This window comes from Notolepis coatsorum (genome assembly GCF_963971535.1).
Source record: "Notolepis coatsorum genome assembly, chromosome: 1".
In the NCBI taxonomy this organism is placed as follows: domain Eukaryota; kingdom Metazoa; phylum Chordata; class Actinopteri; order Aulopiformes; family Paralepididae; genus Notolepis; species Notolepis coatsorum.
Window position 1 is genome coordinate 219,724,162 of NC_140165.1, and position 22,056 is coordinate 219,746,217.

At 44.3% G+C, this 22,056-nt stretch overlaps 1 protein-coding gene across 1 annotated transcript in view; it reads right to left on the minus strand.

The window, feature by feature from the left end:
- The window catches only part of LOC311229220 (transmembrane protein 255B), a 99,270-nt gene that overhangs the window by 53,322 nt on the left and 23,892 nt on the right, over positions 1 to 22,056 (minus strand). Inside the window, exon 3 of the mRNA XM_084315293.1 lies at positions 14,571 to 14,633. Within this exon, the coding sequence (XP_084171419.1) occupies positions 14,571 to 14,633 (63 nt within the window). The remainder of the gene's footprint in view (positions 1 to 14,570; positions 14,634 to 22,056) is intronic.

The window sequence follows — 22,056 nt, forward strand, 5'->3', positions numbered from 1 at the left end:
GTATCCTCCGTGTTTGAAACCCTCTGCTGGGATGCCATCGGGTCCAGGGCTTTTATTGTTCTTTAGACCCGCAATGGCTTGACGGGTCTCAGAGAAGTGTGGTGGGGTGTCCAGGTGTGTGATGGGGCATGTCTGTGAGATTATCCAGGCTATGCGGGTTAGTGGGGTTGGTGTGATAGAGTAGAGACTCAAAGTGGTTTGCCCATCGGGCGAGGATCTCATGTCGGTCCTTAAAGAGATTATAACCGTCGACTGATCGAACTGGAGCAATCGCCCGCTTCCTGGGGCCATACAATGCTTTGATGGCATCGTAAAAACCCTGGGTGTTGTTGCAGTCTACCAGGCTTTGGATCAGGCTCCATTGCTGTATCCACCAGGTGTCCTCCATAGTCCAGAGGGCGCACTGGGTTGCTGTTCTTGCTGCAGCAAAGGCAGCTTTCAGGGTTGGAGAACCAGGGCAGGACAGGAGAGCTTTGTGGGCTTCATGCTTGGTTTTTAGTAGGGACTATCTTGGCTGAGTTACAATCAAACCAGTCCTGGTGACGTTTCCTCATCTGACCAAGCGCCTCAGAGGCTACGCTGTGGATAGCCTGGCGCAGAGCTGGACAGTCAGCTGATTGCCCCGGGATCTTGTTGAGGTTTTCAGCAAGGAGGTGGTCTTTCGAGGTGGGAGTGTTCAGTGCTGCATAATTGAGTTTCTTGTTAGGTGCTGCCCTTGGTCCACAGGGTTTAATACTCATGAGGAGTTTGGATCTGACCATGAGGTGATCAGTCCAGCACTCGGCTCCATGCATGACCCAGGTGGTAAGGACATCCTGCCTGTTCTTTTGGCGTACAATCACATAGACCAGGAGATGCCAGTGTTTAGAGCGGGGGGGGCTGCCAGGTGGTTTTGAACCTGTTCTTCATCTGGAAGATGGTGTTATGACCAGGTGGTGTTCTGCACAGAGGGAGAGGAGCCAAAGCCCATAGTTATTTATCTTCCCTACTCCGTGTTGGCCAATAACTCTGTCCCATACCAGGTGCTCCATGCCCACTCTGGCATTGAAGTCTCCCATGAGTCCGTAGCTGGAGTTTTCTGTAGTATGGAGTAGGGGTGTAACGGTACGTGTATTTGTCCCGCAAATTGACAGTACGGCCGTCACGGTGCGGTACGCGCATCATACGACGAATATGCCCCACAGCGCAAACACACAAGTCCCACATGCAGGCACTCGCGAGGTCCGTGCGAGAACAGAGCGCGTGGCCGGGCACACCGAGTCCGACTTCAGAGCGGAGGAAGGCACATTTACATTGGAACAGCTGCAGGGTCATTACAATTTTACAGTTTTCTTTTGTTTTCTTGTTCGCCCAATAACGTTAACCAAATGAAATCAATGGAAAGAAACACACACGCATCGCCAACAAACACATCAACATTCTCCCCCACCGGACTCACAGGCACAATCAAATAAAAAAAATAAACATACTTTTCCGGACAGATCATCTGAACTCCACTGTGTTTAAATCCAAATAATCCTCTGCCATTGTTGTAATATGTCATCTGTTCTCTAGTATTCAGTCTCGTCGTGAAGTTAAATTCTCTCTAGAAGTGAAACTGAAACTTAGCAAGGATAAGTTGTTAAAGGGGCAGAATGACACCAGTATCACTGACTACCACGGCAAGCCTATAGAAAATTATTCTATTTAATAATAATAATTATAATAATTATCATAAATATAATATATACATAAAAAATTTTAAATTTAAAATAAATTATATTAATAATAATTATTATAAATATGTGTTTTCTGTTGTAACAAACTCGTACCGAACCGTGACCCCAATACCGAGGTACGTACCGAACCGTGGCTTCTGTGTACCGTTACACCCCTAGTATGGAGTCCAGAGCTCGGTAGAAATCCTCTTTGATCTTGAACTCAGCATCTAGAGTTGGTGCATAAGCACTAATGAGAGTGGCGAAGCGTCCCTTTGCAAGGGGAATGCGTCATGTCATTAGGCGTTCGCTTGACGCCGATAGGGGACTCAGGGATGCGTTGCAGCAGTTGGGACTTCACAGCAAAGCCTACTCCATGGAGTGCCTTCAGGGACCCCCTTCCAGAAGAAGGTGTACCCTGCACCAACCTCTGCCAGGGAGTCATCTCCATGTAGTCTGGTCTTGCTGAGAGCTGCAGTGTGCGAACAGTCCACGAAGCAATGCATAAATGCTTATTTCTTACTTTAGTTTTTCGACCGCACAGAGGGATGCTCTGACAGTTGCAGTATACCGCCCGGAGATAGAAGAGCAGATAATGTTCGGACCACCTTTTCTAGGTCCTTCCCCATCTCGGGGGTGAGCAGTGTGGAGCTGCCCAGTCACAATGGAAGCTGCCAAAGCAATGCGCTGCTCCATCCCGCAGTCTCAGTGACCATTGTCACCTGTGTGCATGATTTGGCTAGACACTCGCAGCCACATCCTTGGCCTGTACCTACCACCATTCCACAACACCACGCTTGCACATAGGTGAGGATTACGGTGAGGGTGTGGCTGTACAGTCCTCACTCTCACCATCTTCATTCCTTGCAGATTGACCTCCAGTGGCAGGAGAGAACCCATGCTGACGTTCGTCTGGCAGGTGTTGCAGGGGGCTGCCGGTGGTCCGGTGCCTGTCCCCAGGGCAGATTTGTCTTCAGGGTTTACTCCCCTAGCCACTGTACCCCCCCGGGTTTACCCACGTGGCAGTGGGGGTGCCTTCCTCCACCTTCACAGCCGTTGTGGTGGTTCTCACACCCACCATCTTCCGCCTGCTCTGCCGTTAAGGTGTTCTGGGATCACTCTTAGTCTGGCCTCTACCCTTTGACGTGTTCGGCTTGGCTGACCCTGCCAGGAGGGGTGAATGCTTTACCCAACGCAGTTGTGTTTCCGCGTCTCTGATTGGCCAGGTAATTTCTGGTCATGTGACATGATGTACGCCCAATCGTGGGACCGCAAGTGTCTACACTGGTTAAGCTTAGGCGCTCTTTCGAAGTTGGTTAAGGTTAGAGTTTGTCTTAGAGCATGGCGATAGAACGCCTCCCCTTCTTTCGACGGTTAAGCTTAGGCACTCTTTCGAAGTTGGTTAAGGTTAGAGTTTGTCTTAGAGCATGGCGATAGAACACCAGGTAGTTTGCAGGCTGTTAGACCCGGAAATAGGCGCAGAACTTGCTGTCCCACGATTGGCGCACATGTCACATGACCTGGCCAATCAGAGCGCAAAACCCGCACGCGGAAACACAACTGCGTTGGGTAAAGCATACACGCTGCCAGGAGTGCGAGATTCCCACCGACATAGCTCTACAATAAGGTGGTGATCCCGGCGAAATACAACACACACACACACACACACACACACACACACACACACACACACACACACACACACACACACACACACACACACACACACACTGGGTTCTTTCTCTTCTCTCTCTCTCTCTCTCTCTCTCTCTCTCTCTCTCTCTCTCTCTCTCTCTCTCTCTCTCTCTCCCCCCCCCATCTCTCTCTTTTCCCCTGCTAGTTTAGACTTTTTTACTTTCTTGTATTATGTTCACTGTTTGTAGTTTCTTGTTTTGTCCCAGTGTCTGGAATTTGGTTTAATTTCCTGTAGTTCTTTGTCAGTCTGTTCCCCTCCCAGGTGTCTCCAATCATAATCATCCCAGGTGTTTCTTGTTTGTTATTTCTCCCTGTGTATTTTAGTTCCTTGTTTCCTGTTCTCTGTGCTGGTCCATTGTCTATGTTCACTGTTACTGAGCAGCTCCCTGCTCCTGTTACTGAGCAGCTCCCTGCTCCTGTTACTGAGCAGCTCCCTGCTCCTGTTACTGAGCAGCTCCCTGCTCCTGTTACTGAGCAGCTCCCTGCTCCTGTTACTGAGCAGCTCCCTGCTCCTCTTACTGAGCAGCTCCCTGCTCCTGTTACTGAGCAGCTCCCTGCTCCTGTTACTGAGCAGCTCCCTGCTCCTGTTACTGAGCAGCTCCCTGCTCCTGTTACTGAGGAGCTCCCTGCTCCTGTTACTGAGGAGCTCCCTGCTCCTGTTACTGAGCAGCTCCCTGCTCCTGTTACTGAGCAGCTCCCTGCTCCTGTTCCTGAGCAGCTCCCTGCTCCTGTTACTGAGCAGCTCCCTGCTCCTGTTACTGAGGAGCTCCCTGCTCCTGTTACTGAGGAGCTCCCTGCTCCTGTTACTGAGCAGCTCCCTGCTCCTGTTACTGAGGAGCTCTCTGCTCCTGTTACTGAGCAGCTCCCTGCTCCTGTTACTGAGGAGCTCCCTGCTCCTGTTACTGAGCAGCTCCCTGCTCCTGTTACTGAGCAGCTCCCTGCTCCTGTTACTGAGCAGCTCCCTGCTCCTGTTACTGAGGAGCTCCCTGCTCCTGTTACTGAGCAGCTCCCTGCTCCTGTTACTGAGGAGCTCCCTGCTCCTGTTACTGAGCAGCTCCCTGCTCCTGTTACTGAGCAGCTCCCTGCTCCTGTTACTGAGGAGCTCCCTGCTCCTGTTACTGAGCAGCTCCCTGCTCCTGTTACTGAGCAGCTCCCTGCTCCTGTTACTGAGCAGCTCCCTGCTCCTGTTACTGAGCAGCTCCCTGCTCCTGTTACTGAGGAGCTCCCTGCTCCTGTTACTGAGCAGCTCCCTGCTCCTGTTACTGAGCAGCTCCCTGCTCCTGTTACTGAGGAGCTCCCTGCTCCTGTTACTGAGCAGCTCCCTGCTCCTGTTCCTGAGCAGCTCTCTGCTCCTGTTACTGAGGAGCTCCCTGCTCCTGTTACTGAGGAGCTCCCTGCTCCTGTTACTGAGGAGCTCCCTGCTCCTGTTACTGAGGAGCTCCCTGCTCCTGTTACTGAGGAGCTCCCTGCTCCTGTTACTGAGGAGCTCCCTGCTCCTGTTACTGAGCAGCTCCCTGCTCCTGTTCCTGAGCAGCTCCCTGCTCCTGTTACTGAGCAGCTCCCTGCTCCTGTTTCCGGGGAGCACGTTGCTTCTGCTCCTGCTCCCAGAATACCCCTTGAACCTCCTACTCCTCCTCCCACTTTAGAGAAACCCCTGCTTTTGCCCCTGCCCCTGTTTCCCCAGCCTTCCTTCTCCAGTCTCCTTCTCCTTGGTTTGTTACCCCAGCCTTCCTTCTCCAGTCTCCTTCTCCTTGGTTTGTTTCCCCAGCCTTCCTTCTCCAGTCTCCTTCTCCTTGGTTTGTTACCCCAGCCTTCCTTCTCCAGTCTCCTTCTCCTTGGTTTGTTTCCCCAGCCTTCCTTCTCCAGTCCCCTTCTCCTGGTCTTTTCCCCCAATCTTCCTTCTCTGGCCTGTCCATGGTAGTGATGTTAAAATTCATCGATTCGCATCGGTGCACCGGCATAAACGTTCACGATGCGAGTGCACCGGTGGAATAAGTCCGCATCGGCTACAATTCAGGCTGAACTCGCGATGCATCTTGTTGTAGCGTCTTTGCATCGGTCAAAACCGATTCATTCATATAATTTCCTCTCATCCACTGCACTGTGACTGCACACAGCAGATACTATCTTTGCTTCGCTACTACAGAAGGCGAGAGCCGCGTCACAGTTATCAACAAACAGTGGAAGTCGAGGAGGAGGAGACATGAATAGAATTGATCAACTGGCTAACGCTAGTAGCCTCTGGCTAACGCTAAACTACAGTGTCTAACTAACTAACGTGACTCTGCAACACCAGTTCCATTAGTGTGGAAATGGGGGGGGGGGGGGGGGGGGTATATTGAAGACGCTTGACAACAGGTTCAAAGATAACTTCACATTTATTGGCAATTTGTTTCTTTATATCGCTTCCTCCAGCCAGGTTCAAACTGTGTTGTTGACAAATGCCATCATGGTGTGGTCAGCTACGGAGCATCTCTCTCTCTCTCTCTCTCTCTCTCTCTCTCTCTCTCTCTCTCTCTCTCTCTCTCTCTCTCTCTCTCTCTCTCTCTCTCTCTCTCTCTCTCTCTCTCTCTCAATGATTTAAAGTGGCCAAACGTTACAATATAAATACTAATTGGATAGTTGATGATAAGATAAACATTTAATTTCATTATCTGAAATATTATAAAATCATTAAGTCTGCTATAAGCCATTATCCCTTTGTGTGTGATTATTATTGTCTCACAGTAGTGTGTATATACATTGTGTGTGTGTGTGTGTGTGTGTGTGTGTGTGTGTGTGTGTGTGTGTGTGTGTGTGTGTGTGTGTGTGTGTGTGTGTGTGTGTGTGTGTGTGTGTGTGTGTGTGTGTGTGTGTGTGTGTGTGTGTGTGTGTGTTTAGCTAAAGTGGATAGAAAACACAGTACTATGCAAAAGTCTTCTTAGGCACCCAAGAGTTTTTATATAAATTGTCTTACAGTAGATTATTTTATTTTTAATAATAATATAAGCTGCATATAAGGAATACAACCAAATCCTCTGTCATACCATAAAATTGTATCATTATTTTGCATCGTGTTGAATCGCATCGTATCGCCCCGAATCGCATTAGGTTGAATCAAATCGTATCGAATCGTATCGTATCTCAACAGGGGGTGAATCGTATCGCATCGCATCGCCCGGTGCTTCAAATGTATCGTTAATGTATCATATCGTTGGCACCGTATCGAGATGCGCATCGCATCGGCCTCAGTGATGGAGATGCACAGTCCATGGACAGTTCTCCCCTGCTCTGCCTCTCCCTGTGTCATTATGTGTTATCTTTGTCTCTCTGTGTTCTTTCTCTCTTCTCTCCCCTTCTCGCTCCCCTCCATGTTTCCCTGTTAGTTTGGACTTTTTTTTTTACTTTCTTGTATTATGTTCACTGTTTAGTATTAGTTGTAGTTTCTTGTTTTGCCCCAGTGTCTTATATTTGGTTGTCTTGTTTTCCATAGTTGTAGTTCCTCATTTCACTTCCTGTAGTCTGTTTCTCCTCCCAGGTGTCTCTTGTTGTAATCATCCCAGGTGTTTTTTGTTGGTAATTTGTTCCTGTGTATTTATTTGAGTTCCTGTTCTCTGTGTTGGTCATTGTTCAATGTCTCCCATTGTTTTACGTTGCATACCTTAGGGTTATGCTTTCCAGTGCGTGACTTTGATTTCAGTTTTTTGTATATGTTTCTGTGCACTGTTTATTTTTTGGCCATTAAATACCCATCTGCTTCGTTTTGTCTCTTCCATCATTCAATGATATTTGCACAGTTCCATACATGACTCTACCTCATTCAATGATATTTGCACAGTTCCATACATGACTCTACATCATTCAATTGATTGATTGATTGATTGATTGATTGATTGATTGATTGATTGATTGATTGATTGATTGATTGAAAACTTTATTACGGAATGGGTACAATAGAGTACAGCTCAATACAAACAACTGCTAAGAGGATGAAGACCAGAAAAATACTTTTGTCTTGTTTACATAAGGGTCCTCCATTTTCAATTAATCAATGATATTTGCACAGTTCCATACATGACTCTACCTAATTTAATGATATTTGCACAGCCCCATACATGCCTCCTCTACCTCATTCAAGACCATTTGCACAACAGCTAAATCACATGACTCTACCTCATTCAATGTAATTCTGCAAATATGATGATATTCATGTGTTCTAATTTGTATCTTTAATCTTAATCTGTGTTTTTATCTGTATTTATCTGATGCTAAGTATGTCCCCATGTGCCCCCCCTTTTTCTTGCACTATTTGGTGAAGCCGCAGCCCTCCTTTAATTGTCATTATTTGCAGCACATTGTGTTAATGACAAATAAAATGTAATTGATGTTGTAAACAATTCACAGTAGAATAGCAATGCCATATGCTTTTTCAGTGTTTTACCTATTCTACCACTGCACATAAATTAAGCATGTTCTTATGAAAGTGGTTACCAATGGTTACAGACAGCCATCCTGGAAGAAGGAGAAATACACAAACATTCTGTGTAAGGCCTCTATTGAAGCTTGGAGAAATGTGGAGGGCAGAATACCAAGATTCAGTTCTTATCTTTCTGATATTCTGATGTTCTGATATGGCACGCTCTTCCTTGCTATGGTTGACCTCATTACACCACATCATCAAATCCATGACTCAAGTGTTTTTCCCATGGCTGGTTTACATGTATGATGAAGAATGCTTTTGAATACACATCAACTCAAGTTGTAAGTCTGTATTTGTTATTTTTATTGTCTTGTCATTATTATTATTATTATTATTGTTGATGTCAATGTGGTGTTTGTTGTTGTATATAAAAACATTTAAATTAAAATGTGATCAAAAGAATTTGAATACACATCAACTAGGCTAGTAATTTACTAACATCAGCACGTCCAATGAATCTGCCAAGCTAAGATTACTTTGTCAGTGAGCAGGCCAGGGGATGAAGATATACGAAGGTTTTTGGCCAGAGGAAAAAATAATAGCAGATGCACACAGATTCATAAAGATCTCATAAAGAGCATCTTAGACTAAGAGCACTGATCTCAGATAAGTTTTGTTCTGGTCGACTGTTTTTGATAATTTTCTAAATACAAACATATGAATGAAACATGTGAAAGAAATCATCCAACCCATTCCTGTGGCAACTTCCCACCCCAATACAAAGGAAATGAGAAATTAAAGAAATTATTAACACCAGCTCGTGTGTATTTCAAGATTCAAGCTTTTACTTTGCCACGTGTAACAAGCGGCAACCATGAAGGTCATCAGATTTCAGACAGGGATAGCTGCTATAATATCGTGCAAGGAAGTAACACCGATTACCGTCGAGACGAGAAGCTACCTACTGTAGGGTGACCCAACCAAACCAAACAAACTCTAAGGGGACTGGAGAAACTCTACTGTGCTAGGAGGGCCCCAGGTGGTGCTTGTCCCTGCCAGAGACCTTGTGGGCAGATTCTGGTAAGATAATCTATGGTTGTTTGTGTGGTTGTAATGTCTGGTTGTTTCTTTGTTCATGGAAAACAGGACCCTTTTTTCTTTTCTCTGTTTCTTTCTTCAATAATTCACTCAACGTTAGGGCTGGAGTTGGATGACTAACCTTCATACCCCTAGATGCACTCCAGTCCGTAAGAGGCGGTAACCCAAAACAAGAGGTTGCATCTTGTTAGAGTATATACAGAAGAATAACTGATAGTAGAGCAGGGGTGGGTAACCCTTTTTTGGCACAATATCTACTTTGCCCTTTCCCCCGGCTGGAGAGATCTACCATCGCCTGCCAAGCAGATGGAGTGACAATGACCACTGCTTTTAGGTGTTAATCTCAATAAGTATAGGCTGCCAATCAGAATAATGCAAACGTATAACGAATAATTTAATATTAATAAGATTGTAGATATATTCTGAATATCTGGGAAGAAAAGTGTTATGCACATTTATATGATCAAATATTAATAAAAAATAACCTATGGGACCTTGAAATGCTGATGATAGCACTCGCTCCTGATTACTTCTTAACAGTCAATAATTAACCCCATTGTATGCCTGATTGCATTCAAAATATTCTACAAATCAATCGTTGGCTACTTAGCTTTAAACTTCAAGATTAAGAAAGAAGGAAGACAAATCCCTCAGTTGTCAGGATGTTTATTTGACCTTACTGTAATGCACTTGTTCTAATAAACTAACCTACACTGTAGCACTCAACACTTTGATGAACATTGTTACTCAGCTGATAGAGTTGTGCCCTTCCTGATGACTTGTCGTACAGAACTTCTAAGTCGCTTTGGATAAAAGCGTCAGCTAAATCAGGGGTTCCCAAAGTTTTCAGGCCGCGACCCCCGAAATAACGGTGTCAGAGAGCCGCAACCCCCACAATTATAGGAGGTAAAAAAAATATATATCTTTTTTTTATAATAATAATTATATTTTTTTTATAATTTTTTTAATAAATGGAAATGTGCAAATGGTCCATTTAAAAAAAATCTGTAAATGTTTATTCTACGTCCTTATGGAATGAGTGACATATTTTTTAAATAATAATAATAAAAAATTATAAAATCTTTTTTATTTAAAAATGTTTTGGATGCAAGAGCCACACATTGACGGGCAAAGAGCCACATGCGGCTTGCGGGCCGCGGGTTGGCCACCCCTGCGGTGCAATAGTTATCTAGGTGGGGAACAACCAGGAGATCACTGCAACTCACACAAGTTGGAGAACTATCTCTCTCTCTCTCTCGCTCACACACACACACACAAAGGGAGCCGTATGTGATTGGTGGAGGCGGGACCCTTACAAAAAACTAAAAATCCATCAAAATCAGTGTTGTTGCTAATCATTGACACATGCTAGCCTGTAATAATCCCCCCCAGAAAAATCTACTTTGCATTTGATATATTGCAAATATATGCCATCACACACACTGGCATTTAAAGGGTTAGAATTATAAAATGAATATGTGGTGTTATGATCAGGGCTGAAGTTGAATAAAAGATTTATGAAAGAAAAAGTGGTAAATTATTTCGACATATAGTCATATTTGTATGGCGTTTTTGAAGAGGACAATTTAGTCCCTTATGGTAAGAGTATTTTTTTCAATCTGACATTACAAAAAAACTGAAAATCCATCAAAATCAGTGTTGTTGCTAATCATACATATGCTAGCCTGTTCTTTAACAATAATTTGTGATGCCATCACAAACACTGGCATTTAAAGGGTACAAATAAAAATATTCCTGCACCAGAATGCAGGAAATGAAGTCTTTGTAACAAAGAATGTCCTGGTGGGGGACCCCCAGACCCCCCGCTTAAAAAGTGGCCTGACTGGGGCTATATTTCGCACTATATTTCCTGGCCTTAATGATTTCCCCAGTCTGGCCCTGGTTAAAAGCCTCCAATGCTTATTAGTGTGTGTGCGTTTGAACGTTTGCATGTTTCAACCATACATTTCCATTTATTAAAAATAATAACTTCCTATAATAGTGGGGGTCACGGCCTGAAAACTTTGGGAACCCCTGCTCTACAGTGCCTGAGGAAACATCAGTACACCAGCGCCTCTACCCTCTACAGTGCCTGAGGAAACATCAGTACACCAGCGCCTCTACCCTCTACAGTGCCTGAGGAAACATCAGTACACCAGCGCCTCTACCCTCTACAGTGCCTGAGGAAACATCAGTACACCAGCGCCTCTACCCTCTACAGTGCCTGAGGAAACATCAGTACACCAGCGCCTCTACCCTCTACAGTGCCTGAGGAAACATCAGCACACCAGCGCCTCTACCCTCTACAGTGCCTGAGGAAACATCAGTACACCAGCGCCTCTACCCTCTACAGTGCCTGAGGAAACATCAGTACACCAGCGCCTCTACCCTCTACAGTGCCTGAGGAAACATCAGTACACCAGCGCCTCTACCCTCTACAGTGCCTGAGGAAACATCAGTACACCAGCGCCTCTACCCTCTACAGTGCCTGAGGAAACATCAGTACACCAGCGCCTCTACCCTCTACAGTGCCTGAGGAAACATCAGTACACCAGCGCCTCTACCCTCTACAGTGCCTGAGGAAACATCAGTACACCAGCGCCTCTACCCTCTACAGTGCCTGAGGAAACATCAGTACACCAGCGCCTCTACCCTCTACAGTGCCTGAGGAAACATCAGTACACCAGCGCCTCTACCCTCTACAGTGCCTGAGGAAACATCAGTACACCAGCGCCTCTACCCTCTACAGTGCCTGAGGAAACATCAGTACACCAGCGCCTCTACCCTCTACAGTGCCTGAGGAAACATCAGCACACCAGCGTCTCTACCCTCTACAGTGCCTGAGGAAACATCAGTACACCAGCGCCTCTACCCTCTACAGTGCCTGAGGAAACATCAGTACACCAGCGCCTCTACCCTCTACAGTGCCTGAGGAAACATCAGCACACCAGCGCCTCTACCCTCTACAGTGCCTGAGGAAACATCAGCACACCAGCGCCTCTACTAGAGCCATATGAAATCCGCGTTCACGGAATCGCGGAATTTACCAATAAAAATGGAATCAACTGTAAAATGTGGAATATTGCAGAATTTTGTCTAATCTGGACTGAAATTCCGTTTTCGGGAGGAGATGGAACGTTTGGTGCAAAGCAAACATGACCGGGGAGTCCGGCAGGGACAAAGCAAACATGACCGGGGAGTCCGGCAGGGACAAAGCAAACATGACCGGGGAGTCCGGCAGGGACAAAGCAAACATGACCGGGGAGTCCGGCGGGGACGGTACAGCGTCTCGCTGCTTTAGTGATAACGTCGTCAAGAAGCTAAGAAATTCCGCAATAAGCCCTAAATTCTGAGCAGATCAGTATCCTAATGACTTTTATGCCTCCGGCGATAAGGTGTTTAGCTAATTCTGTCAACGTACCGTGGACTGGACCCGCAAAAACACGTGCGAAGATCAAGATGCACCTTGGACGAATGTCTCACAGGGGAGGCTATGGCCTTGAAAGCCCTGGCTAGGATAAGCCAAAGGACCAAATTCCTAGCATGTAAGTCTGAGATGTTGGATAAAAAAACACTTAGGATGGTGTCAGGTGCCCTGATCCAGAGTCATTTTGACTACGCTGCCTCCTTCTGGTACAGTAGTGCCCCCCAGAAAAAAAAGAAAAAAAATTCACACTGCCCAAAACAAAATGATTAGAGTAGTGTTGAAGCTTCCTACCGGCACTCACCTGGATGTAGCCATATTTAAACAACTTAACTGGCTCCCAGTGGAAAAACGGGTTATTCAAATCAAGTTGGGCCTTACCCATAAAATAATGTATAATAGGGTCCCCTCATATCTCGCAAATTATTTTATGTGCTTTGGGGACACCCACTCCTATGCAACGAGGGGCATGTTAACTGACATTATTACATGGCGTTTTCACATTCGCCGAAATGCTTGCTTGTGATTGGTCAATAGCCCCCCGACATCGGTCATTATTTTTCAATAATGACCGCTGTGGGACAATAATGACCGATGTGCGCAGCTGTTCGCAATCAAGCCCACATCAGTGCAGCAAATCAGACACACCTGCCGCGGCTGCACTGACAGGCGACAGCGGAGTGTGTGTAGATTACAGCGGAGCCAGAACAGAGGCTGCCCGCGATAATAATAATCACTTTATTTGGGCTGACAGAGCCACAGAACAACTGCGATTTGTCAAATGAATTAGGTATATTGTTAGTAAGTTAGCCATGTAATAAGCGGGATAATGTATAGCTTTACTCGGTCATTGTCGCAAAATAATTGACCTTCACTGACGTTTAAAACACCTCGCCGAAGCGGCTCGGTATTTTAAACTACGTGTTGGTCAATTATTTTGCGACAATGACCTCGTAGCTATACATTATCCCTTACTCAAACTGTGCATTTTCAGTAGCTCAATGGGGAAAAATACCTTTCGGTACTCTGCAGCCTATGAGTGGGACAAACTGCCAGTGTCCATAAAAATGATTGTCTCAGAAAGAAATTTCAAAAAAGATATGAAGAAATGGCTTAGTCACATAGTTTTTTGTATTGTATTTATATGTCTTATTTGTACATGGTGCATACTAGTAATATTGTCCATTGTCCATTGTGAGGACCACAATGGAAATAAACCGTAAGGTTTTATTGTGTTTTAATCCTCGACGATTTTAGATTATATGTGATGGCTGTACATGTTGTGTACCGGTATTGTATGTAATTTTGGTTGTCAAATAAATTCAATCAATTCAATCAATCAATCGCTAATCACTGACACTATTGTGATTAAATAGCTATGTACTGTAACGTTACAGTACATAGGACTATAGATGGAAATTATAGCTTCTTGCTAAATCTGGTGCACCCATCCATTTGTTTAATGCAAATGATTGTCAGTACACACTGTCCTTTATAAACTAAATAAACTTAAATAGCTATGTAACGTTATAGTACATAGGACTATAGATGGAAATGATAGCTTCTTGCTAAATCTGGTGCACCCATCCATTTGTTTAATGCAAATGATTGTCAGTACACACTGTCCTTTATAAATGAAATAAACTAAAGGTGCCTAAATTATGCATTACTATATTTCATCACAATATAATAGATATAGCTAGGCTACTGACATTGTCATTGTGATAATGTCAGTAGTAGCTAGCTGTATCTATTGTTTACACTAGACATGTGTATTTTTATTTTGTGTGCATTTTTATTTTGTCACAATATTATTTGAAAGATATTGTGTAAAATCTAACTGTATTTCTGAGTTGCAGCACTTAAAAACATTAAATGGACTGTTATATCTTATTGAATTGTGGACATTTATTCATTCCCACTTATTAGACACTATTTCTGATGGTAAAATGAGCATAAAAATCTAAATACAGAATTCTGAAAAAACTGAATTTGGGAAAGAATAAAATGGAATTTGGAAAATAATAAAACAGATTTCATATGGCTCTAGCCTCTACCCTCTACAGTGCCTGAGGAAACATCAGCACACCAGCGCCTCTACCCTCTACAGTGCCTGAGGAAACGCGACATCAGCACACAGTAGCTTGTGAATATTTATTGAGGCACCATAGAGCAAAAGAAGATTTTGCTGTGTGTATGTACACGTACGTGAGAGAGAAAAAGAGAGAGAAAATAAAGGATAGACAGATATACGTACCAGCTGCTTGCGGTTTTCCTCCAAACAGAGTCCAAGGACACCCAGGAATGACCCAAAAGCCAACTGCAAATAAACAACATCGCTGTCACTGTCAATGAAATGACAAACAACAACAATAATAATACAGTAGATGTTTGGCTTCCTGTACAGAAACAGAACCATCTTTCTTTTGATTAGTAGGAAGAGAGTTGTCAAAGCACTTTTCTTATTCATCTTAATAATAATAATAATACATTTTATTTATAAAGCGCTTTTCAAAACCCAAAGACGCTGACAATGAGCAAAACAAATGAACAGAGAAACAAATAACCACAGGGGGAAAAAACAACAGGATGAATACACAGGACACACAACCACGGGTAACAAGTAACAGATACAGAGTCCAGTAGGGGAACAGTCAGGGAAGTAAGGAAACCGAGGGGAGGGGGGGGGGGGGGGGGGGCGCAGGAGAGGGAGAGAAAGTAGGGAAGGGGAGGGGAGGTGGTAGGTTGGAGGAGGGTGGTTATGGGTAGGGAAGGTTGTATGCTTGGGAGAACAGGTAGGTTTTGAGTCGGGATTTAAAGGTGGAGAGTGAGGGAGAGTCTCGGACAGTCTGAGGGAGGGTGTTCCAAAGTCTGGGTGCAGCTCGTGAGAAAGCCCGGTCACCAAAATGTTTAAGTTTGGATGACGGGACAATGAGGGAAGCAGTGGAAGAGGACCGGAGGGAATGGGTGGGGCGGTAAGGGAGAAGGAGGTCAGTCAGGTAGGGGGGGGCCAGGCTATGGAGGGCTTTGAAGGTGAGTTTTGAAGTTGATGCGTTCCTTGATCGGGAGCCAGTGGAAGGAGTGGAGGACAGGAGTGATGTGTTCACGGGACCGGGTGTTAGTGAGGAGGCGGGCGGCTGAGTACTGGACCATCTGCAGTTTATGAAGGGAGCGGGAGGTGATGCCAGTGAGGAGGGAGTTGCAGTAGTCAAGGCGGGAGGAGATGAGGGATTCAGCAGCAGGGGGGGAGAGGCAGTGACGAATTTTGGCAATGTTGCAGAGGTGAAAGTATGATGTTTTTACAATGGAGCGGACATGGGGGTCAAATGAGAGGGTGGGGTCGAGGATGACGCAGAGGTTGCGGACTAGGGGGGAAGGGGTGATGGTGGAGTAATTGATAGTGAGTGTGATGTGTTGGTGCCGATGATGAAAAGTTCCGTCTTGTCACTGTTTAATTAATTAATTACTACTACTACTATTACTACTATGCTGCGGCCTCAACTCTTAAATCATTGGACTCTGTCTATCACTCTGCCCTCAGATTCTTTACTGGTGATAGATACGACACTCATCACTTTGTCCTTTATGAGAAGGTTGGTTGGCTCTGGCTGACAGAGAGGCACTACAAACACTGGTATTTGTAGATTTTACTGGTAAGCTACCTTCTTATATATCATATCATTATTGGAATGGAATGTTGGAACCTATGGAACCCGTTCTAGTGCCTGGCTGGTCCTTGAGGTTCCCCGAGTTTGCTCAGAACAGGGTAAATCTGCATTTTATTATGATGCCCCTAGCTCATGGAATGCCCGCCAATCCCAATCCCAAAAAAATGTGGCTCTCCCCTCTATTGCAGAATTTTAGACCTTGATTGATTGATTGATTGATTGATTGATTGATTGATTGATTGATTGAAAACTTTATTAACAGATTGCAGAATGGGTACTGTACAGTAGAGCTCAATACATACAATTGTTAAGGGGATGCAGACCAGAGAAAGACTTTCGTCTAGTTTACATCAGGGTCCCCCATTTTCAATTCATCATAACATATATGACACACACGACATACAGATAGACAGTACTGCTACATCTATACATTTATGACATACCAGATTTGCAAATACAGTACTGTTTGTGATACAAAAAGAGTCCATAAAAGAGAGTATATACATTTGACGTAGAAACTGTAGGCTACATTAGAGGAGGTTGGGTAGGTGGGGTGGGGTTGGGTGGGTGGGGGGGGGACTGTACATTGGAGGTGGTTGGGTAGGAGGGGTGGGTGGGGGACACTGTACAAGCAAAACTGTACATTGGAATATTGACAAAACCATACTTGGTCATTTACTGTACATTGGAGGGGGTTGGGTTAGGACATTTACAGGGGCCAGTTTCGAATTGAAGTCTCCCGTAGGTGTTCTTTGAGAGTGGTTTTGAAAGTGGGTAGTGATTCACATTCCTTTACAGCTTTGGGTAGGGCGTTCCACATTGATGTGGCATAATTGCTAAACGTGTTTAGTCCCTTGTTTGAGCCGAATCTGGGTTTAACATGATTTGTGAAGCTCCCTCTGGTGTTGTGATCGTGGTATACCGTATTCGCTGACCTTTGGGAAGTATTTTGACATGTACATGGGTACCTTGGTCGTGTAGTGTATCTTGTAGACCAGGCCCATTGCAAGTTGCTGTACTCTGTCGTCTACTCTAAGCCACCCTAGGTTGTCAAAGTGGGCAGGGGTAAGGTGGGTTCTAGGAGTAAGGTCAAGCAGTAGTCTGACCAGTTTGTTTTGAGATGTTTGTAATTTTGTTTTTAGCGCCTTTGAGGTGCTTTGGTACCATGTGGTGCAAGCATAGTCGTAGTACCCTTGAATGAGTGCTCCTGCCAGAGACTTCAGGGTATTCTTGTTTACCAGAGAGGAGATCCGGTACAAGAATGAAGTTCGTTGGTTGACTTTTTTTATTACATTGGATGCCATTTTGTCACAGGAAAGATTAGCCTCTAGGATGGAACCCAGGTAGGTAATTTCATCTTTCCTTGTGACAATATTGTCACCCACTGTAACTGAGAAGCCGTCGGTCTTGCTGAGTTTGTTATTTGAACCGAAGAAAATGGACTCTGTTTTGCCCATGTGTAATGATAGTTTGTTATCAGCGAGCCATATGCAGATTTTGCGTAGTTCCGAGGTGAGGGTTTTTTCAACCTGTAACTTTTTCTTGTCAGAGACCAGCAGGGCTGAGTCGTCCGCAAACAGGAACAAGTTGCAGTCACAAGCTGATGACATGTCATTTGCATAAATTAGGAACAGTAGCGGTCCTAGTATGCTTCCTTGTGGAACACCACAGCTCACTGGGAGGGAGGGGGGTGGGGGATAGGGTACCGTTTGCGTGAATATTGATTGGCCACGACCCCACGCCGCTAGCCCGCCCCCTTTTGCCGCGAGCGCGGCAGGAACCTTCAAGTTCCCTGGTGCAAAATAAATCTGGTAGTTCGTTTATGACGTTAATTAATAATAAACACTGTTAGGACTCTTAATAATAAACACTGTTAGGACTATCTGACTCTTAATAATAAACACTGTTAGGACTATCTGACTCTTACTAATAAACACTGTTAGGACTATCTGACTCTTAATAATAAACACTGTTAGGACTATCTCGATTCACGCGTCACTACTGTAACTAGAAACTGTACATTGTAACGTTATATGTTATTTGGCGTTTTTAACGTCAGTCACTGTACATCAGTGTGGAGGCTGACGCCTGACTGATTAACTAGAAACTGTACGCTGTAACGTTATATGTTATTTCGTGTTTTTAACGTCATAAACCAACTACCAGATTCACTCGTCACTGTACATCAGTGGAGGCTGCTGAAGCGCCAGCGGGGCGATGCGGTGGTTGTTCCCCGGCTTCCTGTGCGCCGCCGCCGGCTTGACTCGGTCCAGCTCCAGCAGCAGCGGCCGTCGTCCGTTGTAGAAGCCCTTTCAATGACAGAGCTCTCATATTTTGCGAATGCATAAACTATATCTTATGCTTATCAATGACTTCGCGACAGCCATATTAGACACATAGCCATAATTTAAGATATAGTTTATGCATTCGCAAATATGAGAGCTCTGTCATTGAAGTGGGTGGTGGCAGCGTAACAGCGTTCACCCTGATGTAAAGTAGCGATTTTTATTGTTTTGTCATGACAAACCAATTACATAATCCAACATATGTGTAAAGAAACAACATATTCCAGTTAACGGTATATATTTTTTAATGATTCATTACGGTATAAATTAGGTTAACTGGAGCTGCGTATTGCTGGCTCTCATATTTGCGAATACAACAGCGTTCACCCTGATGTAAACAAAACAAGTCATTGCGACGGCCAATGGAAGACGGCCGCTGCCGCAGGCGGTGCAACTCTCTGCCGCGCGCCAGCGCGGTCACGTGGCCGTGTGGCCAATCAGAGAAACGCTGAACGAAAGGCTGAACACAAGTTGGTTGCCTTTAATATTCACGCGTACCGTTTACCTCCACCATCTGTTCTCTCCCCTCCAGGTAGGATTGCATCCAGCTCACTGATAGACTATCAAACCAATTGCTTTTAGCTTGTCAATCAGAATGGTGTGATTGACAGTGTTGAAGGCCTTTTGTCAATGATCACTAATCATTGTTGATCAAGTTGTACATGTTTTAATCAAATTGCTTTTGTATTAGTGATTTTATATGCTGTGATTTATATGCTGTATTTATGATTGCTTATCTCTGAATGAATGAATGAATGAATCGTTTATTTCGAACAATATCAAATAATCGAAAGATAACAATGAAAAGATACAATTAAAATGCAAGATCATTTGCTGTGAAAGAAAGAAAAATAAGTAAAGTAAAATAGAAGAATAAAAAAAACAGTCTCTTGTCCGAAAAGGAATAGGAAGAAGCAAGATGCTTAGCTTCTTAACCCCTTATTTACAATAAACCCTTAACAAAAGATGTTTTCAGTCTTTCGATATCTCAACCACTCCATCATTAGTCCTGAGATACATAACCAAGTACACCTTCAAACACAATCTTCAATGTCATCTACGGACAAAATCACTTGACGATCAGTTCATCATTACTTTTAATGAATAATAACTTATTGTACAATCAATAGGTTACTGTCCTTCCAGTATCTTTAGAAAGCAAAAGGTTTATGCTGACTAGATCAGAACCAAAACCAAAACAAACTAATACAATACAAGTATTAATGCTTTTATTTCCTCTAGGCTTGACTACTGCAACTCACTTTTCACCTGTCTCACCAAATCATCCACAGACAAACTACAAATGGTCCAAAATGCTGCAGCCAGGCTACTCACAAGGTCAAAAAAATCATGTCACATCACTCCCATTCTGGCATCCCTGCACTGGTTCCCGGTACACTATAGAACTTCAAAGTCCTCACTTTTACTTTCAGAGCACTCCACGGTCAGGCCCCTATCTACATCACTGAACTCATCCATCCCTACACCAAGTTACCAACACCCGCTCACTCAGATCTGCCGATCAGCACCTCCTGGTGGTCCCCAGGTCCAGGCTTAAAACAAGGGGTGATCGAGCCTTCGAGGTGACGGCATCAATGCTCTGGAACGCTCTCCCCCTGGACCTGCAAACTGCCCCCTCAGAAAACTCCTTTAAAAAACAACTAAAAACACATATGTTTAGAAAGGCTTTTGGTCATACATAGGCACTCTTTCCTGTCCTCACTGTTCCTATAGTTTTGTTTTTTAATTAGTGACTGATTATTTTATCTAAATTATTTTATTCTACTATTTTATCTGGTTTCACTGTTTTTAACTGCTGTCTGTTGTCATTTATTTCAGATTTTTGTTTTTGTTTTTATATACTAAGTTGTAGTGTAAAGCACCATGTGCATTCGTGCTGTGAAGGGTGCTATATAAATAAAAGTCATTCATTCATTCAAGTCAATCATTTATTTTAATTTTTTATCCACTTTTTCTCCTCCTGTTTTTCTCTGTTTTTCTCCCATCCCAATTTAGTCATGCCAATTCCCCCCTCCCCTTCCTGGGCGTTGCTCGCATGTGCCTGGTCGGTCTAGGGAGGGTTGATAGATACTATCACATGTCCCCTCCGATACATGCAGAGTCAGCTTCTTTTCACCTGCCAGCGTGGACTCTCATTGGTGAGGTGTAACGTGTGGGAGGCTCACACTTCCCTCACCATCTCCCTTCCTCGCTGTGCAGGCGCCCTGACCGACCTGTAGGAGTTGCTGTTTACAACGACCAGATTACCACCCACCGGCTTCCCTCCCGCTGACTCAGCCAATTGAGCCAGTATGACGGCCGGCCAAGCCGGAGGCAACGCTGACAGCCGGATTCGATACTAGTGTCTCTCGCGTTGGTGACGAGCACTTAGTCCGCTGCGCCACCCAGCCGCCCTCAAGTCAATCATTTCAACATCTCTCAACCTCCCTCCTCTTTACTGTACCTTTCAACATCTCTCAACTTCCCTCCTCTTTATACCTTTCAACATCTCTCAACTTCCCTCCTCTTTACTGTACCTTTCAACATCTCTCAACTTCCCTCCTCTTTATACCTTTCAACATCTCTCAACTTCCCTCCTCTTTACTGTACTTTACTGTACCTTACTGTACCTTTCAACATATCTCAACCTCCCTCCTCTTTACTGTACCTTTCAACATCTCTCAACTTCCCTCCTCTTTACTGTACCTTTCAACATCTCTCAACTTCCCTCCTCTTTACTGTACCTTTCAACATATCTCAACCTCCCTCCTCTTTACTGTACCTTTCAACATCTCTCAACTTCCCTCCTCTTTACTGTACCTTTCAACATCTCTCAACTTCCCTCCTCTTTACTGTACCTTTCAAGAATCGCTCTTTTGTATTTCCTTTTGAACTGTATTATGTTTTTACTCAGTTTAATTTCGTCATCCAATCTATTCCAGAGAGTCACCCCACAAACAGAAATACACATGCTTTTAAGAGTAGTGCGAACACACGGCTGTTTTCAATTAAATTTCCCTCTTAAATCATAGTCCACCTCTCTATCTGAGAATTTTTTTGGGATGTTGCCAGGGAATAAATGTATTCTTGCTTTGTACATTATTTTTTCAAAATAATATGTATGTACACTCAACGTAACTGATTTGAGTGGATCTAATTGAAGGCTGTTGAGTCACGATTAGATGTGTCCCTCTGTCGAGGCAGACCTGATCATTGTGGCTAGTTATATGTCGTTGATACCAGCAATTATATTGAAATATTGCCCAACTAATATCTAACAATGTTAGATAAAAAAGCATTTGCAAATTTTGGGGGAAAGTTCTCCAGTTGCCATTGGTGCATTTTCCTTCCCGGTCGTTAGTTATATAAGTTGATAAGTCAGCTGTGCTCTTTATGGTTTGACAGCTGTGTTCTTTAACCTGAGCCAAACTACTGTACGTGTGCATTAAAAAATTGTATGGTAAAAAGGATTTTAAAATGTTATTTTAAATCCAAAGGTGTTAAGATACCGACTATCTTTTTTTTTATCCACTTTTTCTCCTCTTTTTCAATTTTTCTCCCATCCCAATTTTTCCGTGCCAATTCTCCCCTCCCCTGTCTTAAACGTTGCACGCATGTGCCCCCCACGGGCCGGTTGTAGGGAGGATAGAAGCCCATCGCATGTCCCCTCCGATACATGTGTAGGAAGCCAGTCGCATCTTTTCACCTGCCAGCGCGGACTCTCATTTGG